The 22,378-nt window shown below is 40.8% G+C and overlaps 1 protein-coding gene across 2 annotated transcripts in view; it reads left to right on the top strand.

The window, feature by feature from the left end:
- The window catches only part of fam83fa (family with sequence similarity 83 member Fa), a 33,023-nt gene extending 12,717 nt beyond the window's left edge, over positions 1-20,306 (top strand). Inside the window, exons 2-6 of one of the 2 annotated variants that reach the window (XM_034191161.1) lie at positions 11,283-11,450; positions 13,846-13,967; positions 15,914-16,713; positions 19,213-19,274; positions 19,532-20,306. In XM_034191161.1, coding sequence (XP_034047052.1) covers positions 11,283-11,450; positions 13,846-13,967; positions 15,914-16,713; positions 19,213-19,259 — 1,137 coding nt within the window. In that variant the 3' untranslated portion in view covers positions 19,260-19,274; positions 19,532-20,306. Of the gene's footprint in view, positions 1-11,282; positions 11,451-13,845; positions 13,968-15,913; positions 16,714-19,212 lie in introns of both variants that reach the window. The other variant, XM_034191160.1, reaches the window with a different exon arrangement.
- Positions 20,307-22,378: the final 2,072 nt, after the last annotated feature.

Here is a 22,378-nt window from a genome sequence, read left to right as displayed (position 1 = left end):
AGCTGGAATGGAAGATTGCTGCTAATCCTCCGCCTCGGCCCGTGCTACGAGCATTCTGGCAGTTAGTGTGACTCTGGGGTGTTAAACTAACATATTCATCCTGCTGTAACTAGGTTTCTGTAAGGCAGAATAAATCAATATGTTGATCAATTATTATATCATTTACTAACAGGGACTTAGAAGAGAGAGACCTAATGTTTAATAGACCACATTTAACTGTTTTAGTCTGTGGTGCAGTTGAAGGTGCTATATTATTTTTTCTTTTTGAATTTTTATGCTTAAATAGATTTTTACTGGTTATTGGTGGTCTGGGAGCAGGCACCGTCTCTACGGGGATGGGGTAATGAGGGGATGGCAGGGGGAGAGAAGCTGCAGAGAGGTGTGTAAGACTACAGCTCTGCTTCCTGGTCCCAACCCTGGATAGTCACGGTTTGGAGGATTTAAGAAAACTGGCCAGATTTCTAGAAATGAGAGCTGCTCCATCCAAAGTGGGATGGATGCCGTCTCTCCTAACAAGACCAGGTTTTCCCCAGAAGCTTTGCCAATTATCTATGAAGCCCACCTCAGTTTTGGACACCACTCAGACAGCCAGCAATTCAAGGAGAACATGCGGCTAAACATGTCACTCCCGGTCCGATTGGGGAGGGGCCCAGAGAAAACTACAGAGTCCGACATTGTTTTTGCAAAGTTACACACGATTCTATGTTAATTTTAGTGACCTCCGATTGGCTAAGCTAGCGGATTCCTAAAAACACACTAAGTGAATAATGTGTAAATAATTTAGAGGTGATTCAGCAGAGGGAGTGCTTTAGTTAAGGCACGTGAAGATTACACTGTGAAACAAATCATTATCTAGTTAACTAGATCAATCTAACTGCGCAGATTAAACAGCTAACAGATACAGCAAAACACCGCTGTGCTCCGGAACAGGAAGTGATACAATACCGCAGTGAGAGCCAACCACCAGTAGAGGCAAGCCTCTACTGGTCCAAACTTGTCCTCTGACACGCCGAAACGGAGGTGTTCCTTTGTCTCGCTTCCAAAGCGAATCAGTCTTTACGTGCGAAGCCTCCATGTGGCGTTCCATGACAAAATCTCTTGTTAAAAGTGAAATCTGCCGCAAAATGGCTGATGTCCAGCTCTTGTGATAACCAGAGAAAGAGCACACAACAGTGTCGTATCCACAGAGCCATCCGTTTAGAAATGGTCCGGTGGCTTGTGCCTCATCGTCGCAGCTTGGAGCGCGGTGCGCCGGGGGTCCTTAAAGCTGTAGTAACAGACCTTATTCTCTGTGAAGCCCGTAAATTTTTCACCGAAAGCCAGATAAATTTTTCGAATGGTTTCCAGGTGCCAGTCTCTAACAGCTTCTGAAAAAATTCTGATGGAAAAAAGTCCTTTTCATTCCACCATTTCCAGACAATGAAAATCCGACGAGGGGGTGGGACCACTCCTTCCCAAGGCATGCTCACAGGCAAATGACGTCACCGACAGGTGTGGAAAAACTAACGCATGCGCACGAGGGTTCAAGCATGTCTGACATAAAAACATATGAATGAAATCCATATAGTTTTTGAAAAAAATAAAAAGGACCGTTACTTTATTGACAGACCTCGTACGTAGAACATAATGTCAAAATGACAAACCATTTTCACTGAAGGGTCACTTTAATTACTATATGTATATATATATATATATATATATATATATATATATATATATATATATATATATATATATATATATATATATATATATATATATATATATATATATATATATATATATATATATATGTATGTGTGTGTGTGTGTGTGTGTATATATATATGTGTGTGTGTATATATATATATATATATATATATATATATATATATATATATATATGTGTGTGTGTATATATATATATATATATATATATATATATATATATATATGTGTGTGTGTATATTACACTTTGCAGGACTCCCCACAGTCATAAAAAATGTGACTTATACTCCAGAAAATATGGTTTTATCTATCGATCTATGTTACAGCCTTATTCTAAAGTTGAGTAAATTAATTTTTCCCCTTCAAATTTCTACTCACAGCACCCTGTAATGGGTGAAAAATGAATTTCATCCATTTTGGAATGAAGCTGTAACATAAAAAAAATGTGTAAAGAGTGAAGCGGTGTGAATACTTTCTGGATGTTCCGTAACTACCTGCTTTCATTCCTGGGAAAGTTCTATAACAATAGTTATTATAATTATTAATAATGGATGTGTGATTTTTATTTGTTATATACTTGTATGTTATACACAGTTATATACAGTTATACACTTATACAATAACTTGTAAAATACAGTTTATGTGTGTGTGTGTGTGTGTGTGTATATATATATATATATATATATATATATATACGCTACTAGTCAAACAATTTGGACACTCTTTTCCATTCATTTGAATGGAAAAGAGTGTCTTGGTTCTGCAAAAAAACAGCATAAAGATACAGGGTAAACAGAAATACATTTTCAGAAAAGGACACATTTATCCTGAACATAACAAAACTACTCCAGAAAACATGGATATTTACATTTTTAAAAATATGTGTACTCGAGTTCTTAAAGATTCTTGCCTTCTTTGTGTACTAAATGCCACATTAACATCATGTAACATCGGGGAGAATGTGAGGCATTATTGTAAAGCGCTTTGAGCGTCTGATGCAGATGGAAAAGCGTTATATAAATGCAGTCCATTTATTTTGTGGCCAACATAAACAGTATTGAGTATTTGTTAATGTGCTTCCTCATTAAATGCTGAGTAAAAGCTGAATGCCTGAGGAACGGGTTTGGATGGTGTTGGCTCCAACCCAAACGGTACTTGAGAACAGCAACACGGACATTAAACCCTCACATGATCACGTTTGGTGATACTGAGGGGCATAAAAAGTCACCGTCGGTGTCTGGTTGATTCGTCATCTGCTGCAGAAAGCTCATGGTGTGTGTCCAGTAAAATAAGAGTTCAATATTTGCAGAGCTGTGGCAGGAATAGAAAGTGCACTTCCTGCTGGAATCGGTGGTCATGATCTTAATCAGTGACGCAGATGAGCAGTGAAGCTTCAATGAGTCATTGCTGGACTGAGTCCAGACTGTCGTCAGCGAGACCTGTATCGGCTTGAAATTCCAGTTCTGTAATTACGGCAGAGATATATCACATAAATATTCTGTTGTCTCGCTGCCATTGTGCTGACTGATGCAGGAGATTTGATGAACCTGAAATTAGTCTTGAGGGCCCGTTGTTTATTTTTTAAACTTTTAAGGATCTGGTCCAGAGTTGTATCTGGTTCCCTTTAAGCTCTCGCTGCACGTCTGTGGAGTCGTCAGTAAACGTCTGCTGCAAATGTAGGTTAAAGTGTCTGCTGGGGATAAGTAATCCTGAACATATTGATCTCCCTCCTCCAGTCTTCTTCTCTATAAGATGCGGCGGGTGATGATGTCACCGCTTACTACAGGCGCCCCTGTGTCATGTGTACTAATTATTCATTGCACACATCGTGCATATTTAATGAGGTAACTGTGCCTTCATGATCCTTTTGTTGAAGAGTTTTAAGACAATGGTTGGTAGCTTGAGTGGGATTCTGGCTAAATAGATTATTTTTTAAAAACTGAACATCACACATTTAAGATGGATTGTTTTCAAATCCGGTGTTCTGTCGAATTGTGCGTCTCATCACATAAATCGACAGTTCTGCATCACGACAATATTGCGCTGTAAATACAGCGTGCACATGCAAATTTTTACTTTTTAAAATCGAAAAGACACATTTCTGTTGTATTTTCATTCCTCGGTCACTCGGTCGGGGAGTTCAACGCGGTAAAAAGTCGCACATCAACCTGACAGTGGGTGGGTGGGGGGAGGTGTGAAAGTCTGGGTATCGAGAACGGCGCATGCATGCCTCCGTCCACACTTCCCCCGTTGCGTTGATGTGTCTCTATTTACTGCATTGAACTCCCCGACCAAGTGACGGAGGAATGAAAATACAACAGAAATAAGTGTCTTTTCGATTTTTTGATAGGGGTGGTGATGGTCTAGTGGTTAAGCATTGGGCTTGAGACCAGAAGATCCACGGTTCAAATCCCAGCCTGATTGGAAAATCAATAAGGGCCCTTGGGTAGTGAGAGCCTTGTATGGCAGAACTAGGGATGGGTATTGATAAGGTTTTATCGATATCGATGCCATTATCGATTCTGCTTATCGATCCGATTCCGTATCGATTCCCTTATCGATACGTCGTGAATTTTGTACTAAAGTAGGCTTTACAGGTTTTCTATGTATTTCCTTGAGTCTTAAAGTAAATAAATATGAAATTAGTCACTGTATCCTTGATCTCTGGACATAAATGAAAATAAACAAAACTGTGTTTCGCTTTGAAGTTATTAATTCAGACTGAATTCTATCGTTCTATCTTGACTTGTCAGAGAGCCGCGCAACGTTTGGAGCTGTGTGAACAGAACAGAGGATGATTCTTGTTTCTTTCTCGCAACAAGACAGGAGTCCCAGTTAGTAACTTTAATCCGCACAAAAGTGAATCACAACTCATATTCAGGGATGAAAGTGGTGAAAAACAAAAAAAAGCTGAAACCCAAAATTACCCCCCAACACCACCTGCATGAAAATGTTTGAATTCTAGAAGCTTGAAATGCAATCTGGGACTATTCCAAACAATAAACTGGAGTGAGTGCTGAATCCATTTAGGTGAGAAAAAAAAAATACAACTTTCCTTATTCAAATTCATTCTGCTCTTACTAGGATGCAGGCATTTCGATGTCTTGATGATGATGATGATGATGCAGGCATTCAGCATCAGTCATGGCAGCATCTAGCTACAGATAGACTGAGCTGGCGTTCCAGCATCAAATCCGCCAGCCTGAAGTTTGAGGCAGAAAGAAGTGAGGCCTCACGCCAGAAGCGTCAAAGACAGAAAGAGCGGGCAGCAGCACAAGCCCAGCCTACTCAAGTGTTCATTTGCCCCAAGTGTAACAGGTCTTGTGCATCCCGCATCGGACTTTTCAGCCACCAGAGGGCTTGTAGAAAATAAACTTAAAAAAAAAAAAAAAAAAGTCCTTCCCACTATCCTCGCAAGCGAGGAAACTGCCAACAACAACTAGGATGCAGCAGTTTTCTAGTTTGGCAGATAGTTCTGGAGGAAATCACTAAAGAAATTAACAAACTGAAAATATGGTTTGACTGAAACAAACTGTCATTAAACTTAAATAAGACAGGGATGAAATGGAGGTGTGAGAGTCACTAGGTGTTCACAGGAAACATTTATTTCTGTATGCCCTTACCAAAAAGTAGTATATGCAAGTATATTTCAAGTATACTTCTAGTTTACTTTTTATATACTTATCAGTACTATTTTTTGGTAAGGGTGTATTTATTTATTTATGTTATGTTAGTTGCTATTATATATTTTCTGTTGTGTTCCTATTCAGGTTCTTTTTGTCTCTCTCTAAAATTGTATATAATAATCATTAGATTATTAATATATAAGCAAAAATAAATTTAAGGAATATTACAATTTGAAAACAAATGCACCCAAACGTGATGACGGCTGCAATTGCTAAATGCTAACTTTTAACATTGAAAATGCCATAGACATGCTAACGCGTTAGCATCGCTCCCGTTTTTAAGTTATAAAATACATCTATCAACTGTTTCAGAAGACCATAACAGGTCGGTTTAACATAGAAAAGGTAAATAATACTCACAGACGTATGCTGTTTAGGGTTTTAGTGGGGGAAAATTAAGCGAAAGAAAGAAATAAACGAAGCAATCGACCGAAGCATTGCTTCAATCTGTGAACCAGGCTTCGATTGGTTCAAGGTTCAAAGCAAAGCCGCTCTGCAGAAAAGTTGATGAAGGACCCGCTGCAGGGTCTGTAATCAATGTAGAGAAATGATCATTTCCCTGACAAACACCCGCCAAAACAACGGCCACTCTGAAGGACCGATAACAGAATCGTCAAGCACAAAGCTTATTGATGTCGGTGGATCGAATCATTTCTTAACGATACCCAAAAGGAACCGGTTCTCGATACCCATCCCTGGGCAGAACCCTCAAATCGGGGTGAATAATAATTGATCAACATATTGATTTATTCTGCCTAACAGAAACCTGGTTACAGCAGGATGAATATGTTAGTTTAAATGAGTCAACACCCCCGAGTCACACTAACTGTCAGAATGCTCGTAGCACGGCCGGGGTGGAGGATTAGCAGCAATCTTCCATTCCAGCTTATTAATTAATCCAAAACCCAGACAGAGCTTTAATTCATTTGAAAGCTTGTCTCTTAGTCTTGTCCATCCAAATTGGAAGTCCCAAAAACCAGTTTTATTTGTTATTATCTATCGTCCACCTGGTCGTTACTGTGAGTTTCTCTGTGAATTTTCAGACCTTTTGTCTGACTTAGTGCTTAGCTCAGATAAGATAATTATAGTGGGCGATTTTAACATCCACACAGATGCTGAGAATGACAGCCTCAACACTGCATTTAATCTATTATTAGACTCTATTGGCTTTGCTCAAAAAGTAAATGAGTCCACCCACCACTTTAATCATATCTTAGATCTTGTTCTGACTTATGGTATGGAAATAGAAGACTTAACAGTATTCCCTGAAAACTCCCTTCTGTCTGATCATTTCTTAATAACATTTACATTTACTCTGATGGACTACCCAGCAGTGGGGAATAAGTTTCATTACACTAGAAGTCTTTCAGAAAGCGCTGTAACTAGGTTTAAGGATATGATTCCTTCTTTATGTTCTCTAATGCCATATACCAACACAGTGCAGAGTAGCTACCTAAACTCTGTAAGGGAGATAGAGTATCTCGTCAATAGTTTTACATCCTCATTGAAGACAACTTTGGATGCTGTAGCTCCTCTGAAAAAGAGAGCTTTAAATCAGAAGTGTCTGACTCCGTGGTATAACTCACAAACTCGTAGCTTAAAGCAGATAACCCGTAAGTTGGAGAGGAAATGGCGTCTCACTAATTTAGAAGATCTTCACTTAGCCTGGAAAAAGAGTCTGTTGCTCTATAAAAAAGCCCTCCGTAAAGCTAGGACATCTTTCTACTCATCACTAATTGAAGAAAATAAGAACAACCCCAGGTTTCTTTTCAGCACTGTAGCCAGGCTGACAAGAGTCAGAGCTCTATTGAGCTGAGTATTCCATTAACTTTAACTAGTAATGACTTCATGACTTTCTTTGCTAACAAAATTTTAACTATTAGAGAAAAAATTACTCATAACCATCCCAAAGACGTATCGTTATCTTTGGCTGCTTTCAGTGATGCCGGTATTTGGTTAGACTCTTTCTCTCCGATTGTTCTGTCTGAGTTATTCTCATTAGTTACTTCATCCAAACCATCAACATGTTTATTAGACCCCATTCCTACCAGGCTGCTCAAGGAAGCCCTACCATTATTTAATGCTTCGATCTTAAATATGATCAATCTATCTTTGTTAGTTGGCTATGTACCACAGGCTTTTAAGGTGGCAGTAATTAAACCATTACTTAAAAAGCCATCACTTGACCCAGCTATCTTAGCTAATTATAGGCCAATCTCCAACCTTCCTTTTCTCTCAAAAATTCTTGAAAGGGTAGTTGTAAAACAGCTAACTGATCATCTGCAGAGGAATGGTCTATTTGAAGAGTTTCAGTCAGGTTTTAGAATTCATCATAGTACAGAAACAGCATTAGTGAAGGTTACAAATGATCTTCTTATGGCCTCGGACAGTGGACTCATCTCTGTGCTTGTTCTGTTAGACCTCAGTGCTGCTTTTGATACTGTTGACCATAAAATTTTATTACAGAGATTAGAGCATGCCATAGGTATTAAAGGCACTGCGCTGCGGTGGTTTGAATCATATTTGTCTAATAGATTACAATTTGTTCATGTAAATGGGGAATCTTCTTCACAGACTAAAGTTAATTATGGAGTTCCACAAGGTTCTGTGCTAGGACCAATTTTATTCACTTTATACATGCTTCCCTTAGGCAGTATTATTAGACGGTATTGCTTAAATTTTCATTGTTACGCAGATGATACCCAGCTTTATCTATCCATGAAGCCAGAGGACACACACCAATTAGCTAAACTGCAGGATTGTCTTACAGACATAAAGACATGGATGACCTCTAATTTCCTGCTTTTAAACTCAGATAAAACTGAAGTTATTGTACTTGGCCCCACAAATCTTAGAAACATGGTGTCTAACCAGATCCTTACTCTGGATGGCATTACCCTGACCTCTAGTAATACTGTGAGAAATCTTGGAGTCATTTTTGATCAGGATATGTCATTCAAAGCGCATATTAAACAAATATGTAGGACTGCTTTTTTGCATTTACGCAATATCTCTAAAATCAGAAAGGTCTTGTCTCAGAGTGATGCTGAAAAACTAATTCATGCATTTATTTCCTCTAGGCTGGACTATTGTAATTCATTATTATCAGGTTGTCCTAAAAGTTCCCTAAAAAGCCTTCAGTTAATTCAAAATGCTGCAGCTAGAGTACTGACGGGGACTAGAAGGAGAGAGCATATCTCACCCATATTGGCCTCTCTTCATTGGCTTCCTGTTAATTCTAGAATAGAATTTAAAATTCTTCTTCTTACTTATAAGGTTTTGAATAATCAGGTCCCATCTTATCTTAGGGACCTCGTAGTACCATATCACCCCAATAGAGCGCTTCGCTCTCAGACTGCAGGCTTACTTGTAGTTCCTAGGGTTTGTAAGAGTAGAATGGGAGGCAGAGCCTTCAGCTTTCAGGCTCCTCTCCTGTGGAACCAGCTCCCAATTCAGATCAGGGAGACAGACACCCTCTCTACTTTTAAGATTAGGCTTAAAACTTTCCTTTTGCTAAAGCTTATAGTTAGGGCTGGATCAGGTGACCCTGAACCATCCCTTAGTTATGCTGCTATAGACGTAGACTGCTGGGGGGTTCCCATGATGCGCTGTTTCTTTCTCTTTTTGCTCTGTATGCACCACTCTGCATTTAATCATTAGTGATCGATCTCTGCTCCCCTCCACAGCATGTCTTTTTCCTGGTTCTCTCCCTCAGCCCCAACCAGTCCCAGCAGAAGACTGCCCCTCCCTGAGCCTGGTTCTGCTGGAGGTTTCTTCCTGTTAAAAGGGAGTTTTTTCTTCCCACTGTAGCCAAGTGCTTGCTCACAGGGGGTCGTTTTGACCGTTGGGGTTTTACATAATTATTGTATGGCCTTGCCTTACAATATAAAGCGCCTTGGGGCAACTGTTTGTTGTGATTTGGCGCTATATAAAAAAATTGATTGATTGATTGAATGTGAGGCATTACTGTAAAGCACTTCGAGTGTCTGATGCAGATGGAAAAGCGCTATATAAATGCAGTCCCTTTATTTACCATTAACTCCCCGACTGAGCGACCAAGGAATGAAAATACAACAGCAATATGTGTCTTTTCAATTTTAAAAACGTAAAATTTGCGTGTGCACACTGTATTTACAGCACAGTATTGTTGGAACGTGGAACTATTGAATTATGCAATGAGACAACAATTTGACAGAACACCGGATTCACCAAGATCTGAATGCAAATGTGGCTAGAATCCGGGGATCATGATGTCAAACGTCCTCACTACGTCTGTGTGCCTGCAGCGTCCTGTCCACTGCAGCGGCACTCAACAGTGCGGACAGCTAATGGCCTTCTTTTACCTTCTCGACAAGAAAATACACCCGGTGCGTTCCCTTCCAGGTGTCACACAGACCTGTGCTCTCACCTTCAGATCCACACACACACACACACACACACACACACACACACACACACACACACACACACACACACACACACACACACACACACACACACACACACACACACACACACACACACAAAAGTAATGTTGTTTCTGAAGGAATAAAGCCAGCTGATGGCAATCAGTGAATATTAATTTCTTCGGGCGGTCCTGTTTGAAAGGGTTTCCTCTTTTCAGTATCTTGTCATCTTAATTGTTGAGCGTTTTTCTCTGAAACCACATACTGACAGTTTGATGAAGAAATCAACGTTGAAACTTGATTTTATTATAGAAACAAAACTGTTTTTCATATGAGGCCAGCTTGAAATAAGTGTTTAAAATCATATCACAAATTGTAAGTTAAAAAAATTCCTCCGTTTTGAGGTCCCAAAGGTCAGAACTTAACTTGAAATAAACTCCAGGAGAGTTTAAACCTTAAGGAGAAATGAACTTTGGGGATTTAAAAAATGTCGGTCAGATGATGGTTTGTTGTGTTAATGTTTTAATGAGTATCTCTGGGTTCTCAAATGCAAATCCCGCTGTAGTGTGTGTGTGTGTGTGTGTGAGCGAGCTTGTCCATGCGTGATTTCCTCGTGGTGGGTGGGTGTGATTTCTTTCAGACTCAGTCAGCGTGTTTTTACCTGACTGATGTCATTAAATGGGCCGGCTCTTATTCTGCTCTCGAGTTCCTTCATTTTCTGACAGTTCTCATGAAATGGCCTGTGTCTTAAAACACACACTAACAAAACCTGATTTTGTTTCCGTTTGTGTGGTTAAAACTTATCCATAGCGTCATAATGGCAACTCCTTTTTCTTACTTTCACTCGCTGTCAGCGGACACCAGCTAACTGTCGGTGGTACGATCAGACAGTTTCCTGAAGAAAATTGGCAAAAGGAAAAACTTTTAAACATTTCCAGATGAGAACAAAAATACTAACACAAGAATCGTGTTCCCACAAAACTGTACCAATGTTCTTTTGTTTTAGATCTTTGAGTTCAGTTCATGAAAAATGGGAGCAAAAACAAAAGTGTTGCGTTGATATTTTTGTTGAGTGTTTGAGCCACGTGTGGATCAGCTCTGACGTCATCCAAACATACTGATACACGCACACACAGATGCACACTCGAGCTGTCCGTTTGTGTAGTTATGGATCACGCCGTTGTACCGCCATTAGTCTTCTTCTGTAAACAGCCGTGTGTTTCTTGAGTTGACTTGTCCACGTCGTAAATCACGAGGATGTGCTCACCTCCACTTATTTTTACTAGTTTGGCAGGTTTGTGGTGTTTTAAGTTGGAAGGAACAAACAGACATCTGAGAGAAACGACCCGGGGCGCTCCAGCCGTCGCTCTCTCCTGCAGTGGAACACGGGTTCCAAACAGGCCTGGAACCTTACAGCTCAGTGAGGACTGTGTTTGTGTTGGACCGTCTGACTCCGCTGTTGATTGTTTCTGTGCGTTTCACAGGTGCTGGCCATAGTCATGGACCTCCTGACCGACCTGCAGATTCTCCAGGACCTGCTGGACGCCTCGTCGCGGCGTGGGGTGGCTGTGTACGCCGTGCTGGAGGCCAAGGGAGTGGCCCACTTCCTGAACATGTGCGCTCGGCTGCAGGTTAATGCGGTCCATCTGAGGGTGAGTGAGAACTTAGTAAATATTAAACCTGACAGAGCGCTGCCAGTGGGTGGGGCCCAACTGACAGTAAACAAAAGGAAGTTGAGCAGAATTCACCTCCGTGGAACTCTGGCTTTTTAATAAAGTGTCACCTGTCAAAGTCTAGAAGGAAGTTCATTCCTGACACAACAGGGATTTTCTTAGACGTGTTTGAGCTGCTGATGGTGCAGTAGCTGACGGAAAGTACGTTCTTTGGGTTTCTCCCTTTTTTCCATTCAGGGTCACCACAACAGACCTGATATGGATCTGCATGCTGATTTGGCACAAGTTTAACGCCGGATGCCTTTCCTGATGCAAATCCATATTACACAAAGAAGGGCCAGTGCCAGTCTTGAACCAGGAACCTCTCACTCTGGAACCTAGTGCGCTTACTGCTAAAAACTGCAAAAAACATGAGGCCAGTTTGTCACAAGCTGGTCATCAGTGTTACCACTTATTACTTTACCGATTACTCAGTTTTAAAAGTACCTAAGTTAGATTACTAGTTACTTGAGGTCATCAAATATGGCCATCGGGTATTGCGAAGGCTTTGTGTCTGTCTGTCTGTCTGTGCTCACTATAAGTCCAGTCCTGTTACTGCCAGAGTCTTCAAATTCACAGGGAACATTCTTGGGACACAGACCTTGGACAAGTTCAAAGACGGCTAACCTTGATGTGTATTAAGAGATTTAAAAGTCACATTCTGTTTCAATCTGTTCAGTTTTGTTTTTGAGTGGCAGGCATGACATCCAATCGGAGTAGAGCTGCACTGTGACATCAGTGGCTGATGTCAAAATCACTTTGTTTTGTGTGTTTATATACATGTTTCTCATATATTATGAGCTTCGCGCCGTTGCACGGTAGACAAAGGCACAAGCCGAAAATGGCACAAAAAATCTGCCCAGTGGAGAAAAAGCCACAAACTGGACAACATTGTCGTAAAAGCCATTAAAAAGCTACAAACCGATGGTAGACGAAGCCGCAAACTGGAAATGGTAGGAAATGATTCGATCCACTGACATCAATGGCCTTTTTGCTTAACAATTCCCTTATTGGTCCTTCAGAACGGCTGTTGTTTTTGACTGTGTTTGTCTGGAAAATTATAATTTCTTTACATTGATTGCAGGCCCTGCAGCAGGTCTGTAATCAACCGCTTCTGCAACGGCTCCGCTTTGAAGCTTGAACCAACGAAGCAGTGCTCCGATCCACTGCTTCGTTGGTTCTCTGATTTGATGATTTTCAGATGCAACAAGTCGGCTTCTTAACTCCTCTCAGAGCCATTTAAAAATGTCAATCATGAGTCACTTTTGTGCGGATTAAAGTCACAAACTAGGACTCTTGTTTTGTTCCAGCCAAGAAACGAGAATTGTCCTCTGTTCCGTTGGCACAGCTCCAAACGCTGCACCGCTCTCTGCCGAGTCAAGTTGGAGTCCGGCCGGAATTTATAACTTCGAAGTGAATTGCTGTTTTAAATCAAATGACACCTCTTTCCAAACGTAATACAAACAATAAACTGCAATCGACTAAAACATTTTTTTTCCTCCCAAAATGAGACGTCCTGCATTCTTTATGAATGACATTGATGCTGGCGTGCAGCATACCTGCCAGGAATCTGCAACCTAATCCATTACCCAGGTGTCACGGTTGGATTTTCACACCCATCTACCCACCACCTACGAGTCATCCAGCCCTACTTTTTTATTTTATTTTGTGCTCGGATTTTAGCCGTTTTGTTTGGACTCTGTCTCACTTGTTGGAGTTGTGTTCATCATCAGCGGTTCACTGAGCCAAGCTGTCAACCGACCGCCGCGGAGACACAATACCCTCATGTGGGGGATGCAGAGTGTTGTAGCTCGGGTCGGGCTGAAGTGACACTCTGGAGGATTTGGCTCTGCTGGTGTCAGTTGATCCGGCTGTGAAAGGCCTTTTCAGAGCGCTGGCGTCTGTTACTCTTACTTCTTACAAATGGACATTCATAGTTCCTGAGAACGGATCCGCTCACTGTAACCCGACGCTTCAACCAGGCTAACGGCGGAGCGAGACCTCCTCCTGATGCCGTTCTCCTCTCAATAGTTCCATGTTCCTCCTCACTGAGCCTTTTTTGTTTTTTTTTTTCGGTGTCTCTTCCCTTTAAGTAAACAGACGTGAAAGTTGAGTCCGACGTGTAAATGTCTGAAAACAGATTTGATTGTGCTTCTATCTGATGACAGTTGACTTAAGTTGTGACTTGGACCGCCCAGTTAAATAAACGAGGCGTGCATGATGCAGCTGATAATGGCTGACGCAGGCTCATGCATGTGTGCGTGTGTGTGTGTGTGTGTGTGTGTGTGATATTAAACCGCCTGTACTATGTGATTAAATGGGTGTTTCTTTGCAGAATCTCCGTGTGCGGATGGTGAAAGGTGCAGGGCTGGCCTTGTCCTTTGGCAAACTTCCCGGCTCTCTGTCTTCCAAATACATGCTAGTTGATGGAGAGAAAGTCATGTTTGGCTCTTACAGGTGGGTGTGTCCCTCAGACACAGTGCTGTCGGGACAGTGCAGAGACCGTGTTTAAAGGGGTCATATTATGTACTTCTTCACCAAACAAATATCTGTTACTGGGTCCCGTAAAAGCAGATGTTAAAGGCTGGAATCAGTAAATCTCTCTGGTACTGTAAAGTGGAGCCAACCTGGAAAATGCCAAAACATGCGGTTCCTTGAATGACCACTTGAGGATTGCTCTAAATGACTTATTCCACATAGACCAGCATGTTAAAATGTCCAACTTTAATAACCATATTTACAGCCTGATACAAAACTAGCTTTGGTCTCCATTGGTAGTTTCCTCATTCATAACAATTGTGTGGGATGGTGAATGTTTCTATAACTCATCCATTTAAGATTTTTTGAAATATAAAATTATGAATAATTACATCAAATTAAGATATATTACATCACTTTGAGAGAGAGAGCTGGATTGCTAGATGCTGACAGAAGCCACTAGTTACTGTGAACTTGACCAAATCTGTCGTTTCTGGACATTTTATTGCAAATATCTGAAATAATATGGATTCTTGTGTAGTTAATTGTGCTAAAGGACCATCTAAGAGGTCTGTGCTTCAGTATTTCTGGTGAGCAAAATTTTAGAATCATTTCATTTGTAAGTGAGCGGCATTAGCACTATTTAGTAGGTGTTTATAGGTTGGAAATATTAGCTACAAGGTTATTAAGGCAGTATGCTAGACACAACTTTTAATACCTGAACCCAGTCCACCCATTCTGAAAACCAGTGCACAGTCAAGAAAATGTGCATTAATCAAACAGCCCAAAGACGTTACGTAGCCTGTTAGCCTTAGCTAGCTTGGTAAGTATGAGATAAGTGGGCATTTTTGGCCGTCATTGGTCCTGCTAAGGTCACACAGGTCTTTCTCAAGAGTCTTTCACTGCTTTATGGGGCAACTGGGTTTGAGACAGAATCAGGCTGGCGGCAAGATGGCGACATTTGGAACCCCCCCCTTTGAGCTTCAAACCTGCTCTTTAGAAAACCTATGGGTGATGTCACAAAGGGTTTGTCCAGACTTGGGAGGGGGGGTGTCTCACAGTATGGAGACTGGCACAGTGGGCGTGGTCATGGACAGGAAGCTGCAGTTCAGACATGGAATCTTTCAGGTACCCAGAATGCATCTGGAGTTCCTTGGTATCTCATTGAGTCATATTAACTGGAGCGAACATTAAAATGAACATTGATTAACATAAAATTTAAGTGTTGGATGTCTGGGACTTGGAAAAAACAATTAAAAACGAGTCACTCTCAGATTTTCTGTCAGCGGACTCCTGGACTGTAAGTAAGTCGCGCTTTCCGCTCTGATTACTGAACACAACAGCAGCTCTGAACACCTGCGCTACTGCGGGAAGTTTTTTACGAGACTGATTTTCACACGTGTCTTCACAGCAAGTGAATACAGGCTGAGACAGGAACTATTTCCTGCAGGCAAAGAACTCTGTTCCCAAAAGACGCCATAAACTAGAATGCAGTTAAAATGAAGGATTTAGATGTTACTTCAGAGGAAATATTTTGAAATATTTAACCAAAATGTTCATTCAGTCATTTTCCAGATAAATTTGAGCCACATCTACAAGTTTCAAAGTCCTATCTTGACCAAGTGGTTCCGGTACTCATTCCTAGATACCAGAACAAGAAGGGGTGGAGGTTTCTAGCACCCTTATACAACTGGGTGGATTGAGACAATCCAGATAAGGTGTCTTGTCCAGGAACACAGACAGATAGCATGACTAACATAACAGACTGGTAGCTTAAGTCCTGTCCCACTGAGCTACATCCTCTTCTACCATTTCAGACTAAGACTATTCTGTGGTTGCTGAGACTGAGTCCAAACTGGTTCCAAGGTTTGCAGGTTCCCCTGTGGTTTACTGTTCATGTGTAAACTCTTTCTTTTCTTCTCCAGCTTCACCTGGATTTCCTCTCGGATGGACAGGAACACGATCACAGTCATGTCGGGACAGATTGTGGACATCTTTGACAGTGATTTCCGGGAGTTGTATGCTGTGTCTGAACAAGTTGACCTCTACAAGGAGTTCAACCTCACCAAGCCGCCTAAGTCATCGCCAGTTAAGAGGCCGCCGGTAAAGAAAGCCCAGCCTCAGCCTCTGCCCACTTCCATGTCTCGTTTTCAAGTGTCTGTGACGGAGTCCAGACAGATGGACCTGAAGATACCTGCACACAAATACCACAATCCAAAGTACTCACTGGTGTTTGGCAATACCATTGGCCTAACAGGTTCTCTGCAAGACCTGTCCTCTGTAGGTGGCTCACGGCTTGGTGGGATAAACAACAAGAGCGGCCTGCATAACGGTGTCCTTCACGCTAAGAGGGACAGCAGGGAAAAGCTGGATCAAGTTGGCCCACAGAGTCCTCCCTCACCTGAGGAAGAGGGGGAGGGTGATGGAAAGGGAGGACTGAAGAGGAACCAGAGCACAAAGAAACAGCGCAGTTCCTTCAGACACTTCCTGAAAGGCAGAGGAGCCAATCAGGGCCCAGAGATTATCGATGAAGGCGTGGTCACTCCACGGAATCCTTCGCCCAACTGCAAAATCTCAGAGTCCAACGGTGTCCCAGCCAGTGAGCTGGAGGATTCATTTGAGAGCAATGATAAAATAACGCCACTGAAATTCAAAATCAAGAAGCCCTCAAAGCAGATGCAGAGAAGTGTGTCTCTGCAGACCATCAGCACAGAAGACGAAGACGGTACGTGTCAATCACACCTCTAACATCACATTTACAGATGGTGGCTGATTATGTTTACACAAGCATTTCATATGTGCACATGATTAAGTGCCTGTTTTAGTCACTGCTGCATCAATGAAATGCAGATAAGTAGGAACCTTTCTGTGTTTTCATGTAATATACAGAAAATATCTTGACTTATGTATCTTATGTAAAAATATCTGCATGTGTATCTGTGTCAACGTGGACAAAATGATTAATCAGTGGATCGATGTGGCAGACTGCAGAAAGGCTTCAGTTAAGAATCACAAACATCTGCTTGAATCCAGATCCTCAACAAAAGCTTTGATATGTGCTTCATGCTTCATCTTTATATCTAAAAAAACAAAAAAAACAACAAAAAACAAAACAAAATCAGTAGATTTATCCTCGTCCAAGAGCCAGCACTCTGTCAGGACTGGATCTCTGTGTGGAAACTGACAAAATTCTATTTGGGGACAGTTAGATTCACAACAAACAGGGACTTCAATTTTAATCAAAACTTGTGAAATTAATTTTGAATTATTAACAGAAGTGATGAATAAAAGAACTTCCAGTGTCCAATGTCTTCAAAGGAAGATAAGTGGAATTTTATATTATAAGTTCTTCTTCTGGTGGATTTCAGTGAAACGACACGTAAAGAGTTCACATCATGTGAAGATGATGTGCTCAAACATCTTCAAGGGAAGATAACTGGACTTTTAATACATTGTTTTTGAGAGGTTGAGCAGTTTCTTAATTCAGGTCTTTCATTTCAAAAGATTTGCAATGCTAATTGAAAACAACAACAAAATGCAGTGATTCTTAAATTTACTTTGACTTCTGTTTCATTGCAGAAAAGATTAATGTAAGATATTTCATGTTTTCTCATTAACTTAATTTAATTTGCTAATATACACCCATTCCTGCATTTCAGGCCTGAAACACTTTTTAAAAAATGTTGAGATGCAATTCAAGGCTAATAACAAGGCAATAATAATAATAATAATAATAAATAATGGTCAAAATAAAAAAAAAAGTTCTTTCATGGTCTTTGAGAACTGATTTAGGGTCATTTTGAGGTGCTGAATCCAAATCTGAGCTCAGATTTCCTCTGTCACATCACATTTTTTTTGCAGTCTGCATGTTCCATATTAATGGATTACATAAAAGTTGCTCATTCACTCACGAGTTTGACACCACTAATCGCACAAAAGCATCTTCAAAATGATATGTTTTAATCCAGGTTCATGAAATGTGAACAAAGAGCCGTAATATCACTTACGGCCCTGAAGAGGTGTGTGAGACGGCAGCTTTGGCTTCAATGCTTCATACAAGAATTATATATTCACATCTCAAAAACATGATGCGATTGGCAAAAAATACCACCAGATTCAGATTCAGTGCCCCCAAATTACCCCAAATCCATTAAAAAAATTCCATGCAAGAAAAATTGTGTTGACCAGTGTAATAATAAAGTATAATAATTAGGGAATAAGCCTGTTGTGTCTGATGATTTGTGGCTTTTACGATCATAAATTAAGTTTAAAAAACCAATAAACTGATATTTACAACCATAAAACAGATATTTATGACTGTAATCCAGCATTAACATCCGCAAATCATCAGACACAAGGGGGTTATTCCCATTCTAATCCAATTCCAACGTTTGCACGGATCCGTGTCCACCACTGAAGGCTACATCTCAATCCACATAATAACATAGTTTGGTAAAAATGTTCCGCAGACAAAGGGTGTAGTCGGCTCGTCAAAGCTTACCATGGCAACAGCATCTTCATGCCAAACTGGAAATTCTGTGAGCAGAATCCACATCACTACTTTTGTATGGTATCTTAAATTAATTCATTTCGGTGTCGTTGCTCTGCCAGTTGTTTTCTTCTTCTTCTTCTTCTTTGTGTTTAATGGTGGTTGGCAACCTCTCACTCTCAGCTGACAGCACCATTATCGACATCTGCAACGTGCGCGGATAGGGCGCGGAGTAACACATTGAATGTGAAACAATTTTAATATTTTGCCACCATTTACGCGATATTTTATGGTCTGAAATCTCACACGATTAACCAATCAGATTTGTGGAAAAAATGTAATTAGATTAGAATATATATAATATATATATATATATATATATATATATATATACACACACACACACACACAGAGAGTCAAAGACATCAAAGCACCAAACATTTAAAATACAGTAAATCCAAATGTTAATATAATAGTGAAATACATTAAAAGAAAACGGTGATTTCCAGTGACCCCTGTTATTGTCTGTAGCTGACCAAGAACAGAAAAGTCTTTGGTTTTAACTGGACTAGTTTCAGCCGGGAGGCTGCGCCACATTTTAAATCAGTATGTGAACACTATGTGGATTGTTTTTTTCCCTTTAACCATAAGTCAATAAGTCACATCACCTTCCTGGTTGAAGTCTGATTGTTTAATCATTAATTTGTCTTTATGTTTGTCTTTCTTTGTCATCAGGATTCAAAGGCCGGCGGCGGCAAAAGAAGAACTGCATCCAGTCATGAGATCAAAAACAAATGGTAAATGGACTGTATTTACATAGTGCTTTTCCATCTGCATCAGACACTCAAAGCACTTTACAATAATGCCTCACATTCACTTCGATGTGAGGGTGCTGCCATACAAGGCGCTCACTACACACTGGGAGCAACTTGGGGATTAAGGACCTTGCCCAAGGGCCCTGACTGATTTTCTGGTCAGTCTGGGATTTTAACTGAGGATCCTCTGGTCTCAAACCCAACGCTTAACCACTAGACCATCACCTCCCCCAAACAAGACAGAGATTTCATTTTGGTCAAATATACAAGGACAGCGTTTTTCTAAATATGATTTTGGAGCAGATGTGATAGCTGAGATACGGGTGGCACCAAACCGTCGACTGGGGAAAACCAAACCGTCGCGCTCATCTGGTGACTAGGGAAATTTTTATTTCTGTTAAGTTATTTTGGAGATAAATGTTTTGTTAATAGATGTTAGTTTGTTTCTTGTAATACTTGAACCCAGAGGCCACCCAGCAGCTGAGACATGGCTCAGGCCCTGTGATGTCATATCTGCCAGTCATCCCAGTTGCTATGGAGACAGGAAAAGTGATCGGCTGTGCTGTTGTACCTGAGTGTCATGTTACTGAGGACCTGCGGGAACGCTATGAGCGTTCATTAGACTGTGAGTGACGCACGCTGAGCTGGACACTGCTCGTCCGCCATCTGTCTCCACTTTGGGACTTCACAGAGGAAACGGCGCCGAGATTATAATGTGAATCCTTCAGAACCACGTGACATAGAAATTGTGTACGTTAAATCACAGAATACGAGAGAAAAACGAGAGAAAAGAGTGTCAACAAAAGAAAAACCCCTTCAGAGCAGCTGGACAGATCAAGAACAACCTGCAAGAAGAAGAAATCAACAATCAAGTGACCAACATTTTCCAGATCTGACCGAATTTTCTGGTTTGGAGCGTGTTGCTATTTACAGTGAGGAAAATAAGTATTTGAACAATCAATCAATCAACTTTTTTCTTATATAGCGCCAAATCACAACAAACAGTTGCCCCAAGGCGCTTTATATTGTAAGGCAAGGCCATACAATAATTATGAAAAACCCCAACGGTCAAAACGACCCCCTATGAGCAAGCACTTGGCCACAGTGGGAAGGAAAAACTCCCTTTTAACAGGAAGAAACCTCCAGCAGAACCAGGCTCAGGGAGGGGCAGTCTTCTGCTGAGAATGGTTGGGGCTGAGGGAAAAAACCAGGAAAAAGACATGCTGTGAAGGGGGGCAGAGATCGATCACTAATGATTAAATGCAGAGTGATGCATACGGAGCAAAAAGAGAAAGAAACAGTGCATCATGGGAACCCCCCACAATCTACGTCTAAAGCAGCATAACCAAGGGATGGTCCAGGGTCACCCGATCCAGCCCTAACTATAAGCCTTAGCGAAAAGGAAAGTTTTAAGCCTAATCTTAAAAGTAGAGAGGGTATCTGTCTCCCTGATCTGAATTGGGGAGCTGGTTCCACAGGAGAGGAGCCTGAAAGCTGAAGGCTCTGCCTCCCATTCTACTCTTACAAACCCTAGGAACTACAAGTAAGCCCGCAGTCTGAGAGCGAAGCGCTCTAATGGGGTAATATGGTACTACGAGGTCCCTAAGATAAGATGGGACCTGATTATTCAAAACCTTATAAGTAAGAAGAAGAATTTTAAATTCTATTCTAGAATTAACAGGAAGCCAATGAAGAGAGGCCAACACGGGTGAGATATGCTCTCTCCTGCTAGTCCCCGTCAGTACTCTAGCTGCAGCATTCTGAACCAACTGAAGGCTTTTTAGGGAACTTTTAGGACAACCTGATAATAATGAATTACAATAGTCCAGCCTAGAGGAAATAAATGCATGAATTAGTTTTTCAGCATCACTCTGAGACAAGACCTTTCTGATTTTAGAGATATTGCGTAAATGCAAAAAGGCAGTCCTACATATTTGTTTAATATGTGCTTTGAATGACATATCCTGATCAAAAATGACTCCAAGATTTCTCACAGTATTACTAGAGATCAGGGAAATGCCATCCAGAGTAACAATCTGGTTAGACACCATGCTTCTAAGATTTGTGGGGCCAAGTACAATAACTTCAGTTTTATCTGAGTTTAAAAGCAGGAAATTAGAGGTCATCCATGTCTTTATGTCTGTAAGACAATCCTGCAGTTTAGCTAATTGGTGTGTATCCTCTGGCTTCATGGATAGATAAAGCTGGGTATCATCTGCGTAACAATGAAAATTTAAGCAATACCGTCTAATAATACTGCCTAAGGGAAGCATGTATAAAGTGAATAAAATTGGTCCTAGCACAGAACCTTGTGGAACTCCATAATTAACTTTAGTCTGTGAAGAAGATTCCCCATTTACATGAACAAACTGTAATCTATTAGACAAATATGATTCAAACCACCGCAGCGCAGTGCCTTTAATACCTATGACATGCTCTAATCTCTGTAATAAAATTTTATGGTCAACAGTATCAAAAGCAGCACTGAGGTCCAACAGAACAAGCACAGAGATAAGTCCACTGTCCGAAGCCATAAGAAGATCATTTGTAACCTTCACTAATGCTGTTTCTGTACTATGATGAATTCTAAAACCTGACTGAAACTCTTCAAATAGACCATTCCTCTGCAGGTGATCAGTTAGCTGTTTTACAACTACCCTCTCAAGAATCTTTGAGAGAAAATGAAGGTTGGAGATTGGCCTATAATTAGGCCAATTAACCCTGCGGTTTTGCAAGTTCTCCCACTTAGAAATCATGGAGGGGTCTGAAATTTTCATCTTAGGTGCATGTCCACTGTGAGAGACATAATCTTAAAAAAAAAAAAAAAAAAAATCCGGGAATCACAATGTATGATTTTTTTAATAATTTATTTGTATGTTACTGCTGCAAATAAGTATTTGAACACCTGCCAACCAGCAAGAATTCTGGCTCACACAGACCTGTTAATTTTTCTTTAAGAAGCCCTCTTATTCTGCACTCTTTACCTGTATTAATTGCACCTGTTTGAACTTGTTACCTGTATAAAAGACACCTGTTCACACACTCAATCAATCACACTCCAACCTGTCCACCATAGCCAAGACCAA

The sequence above is a fragment of the Thalassophryne amazonica genome, chromosome 16 (genome assembly GCF_902500255.1).
Source record: "Thalassophryne amazonica chromosome 16, fThaAma1.1, whole genome shotgun sequence".
In the NCBI taxonomy this organism is placed as follows: domain Eukaryota; kingdom Metazoa; phylum Chordata; class Actinopteri; order Batrachoidiformes; family Batrachoididae; genus Thalassophryne; species Thalassophryne amazonica.
The sequence above is the reverse complement of the archived record's forward strand: the minus strand, read 5'-3'. Positions and strand labels throughout refer to the sequence as shown.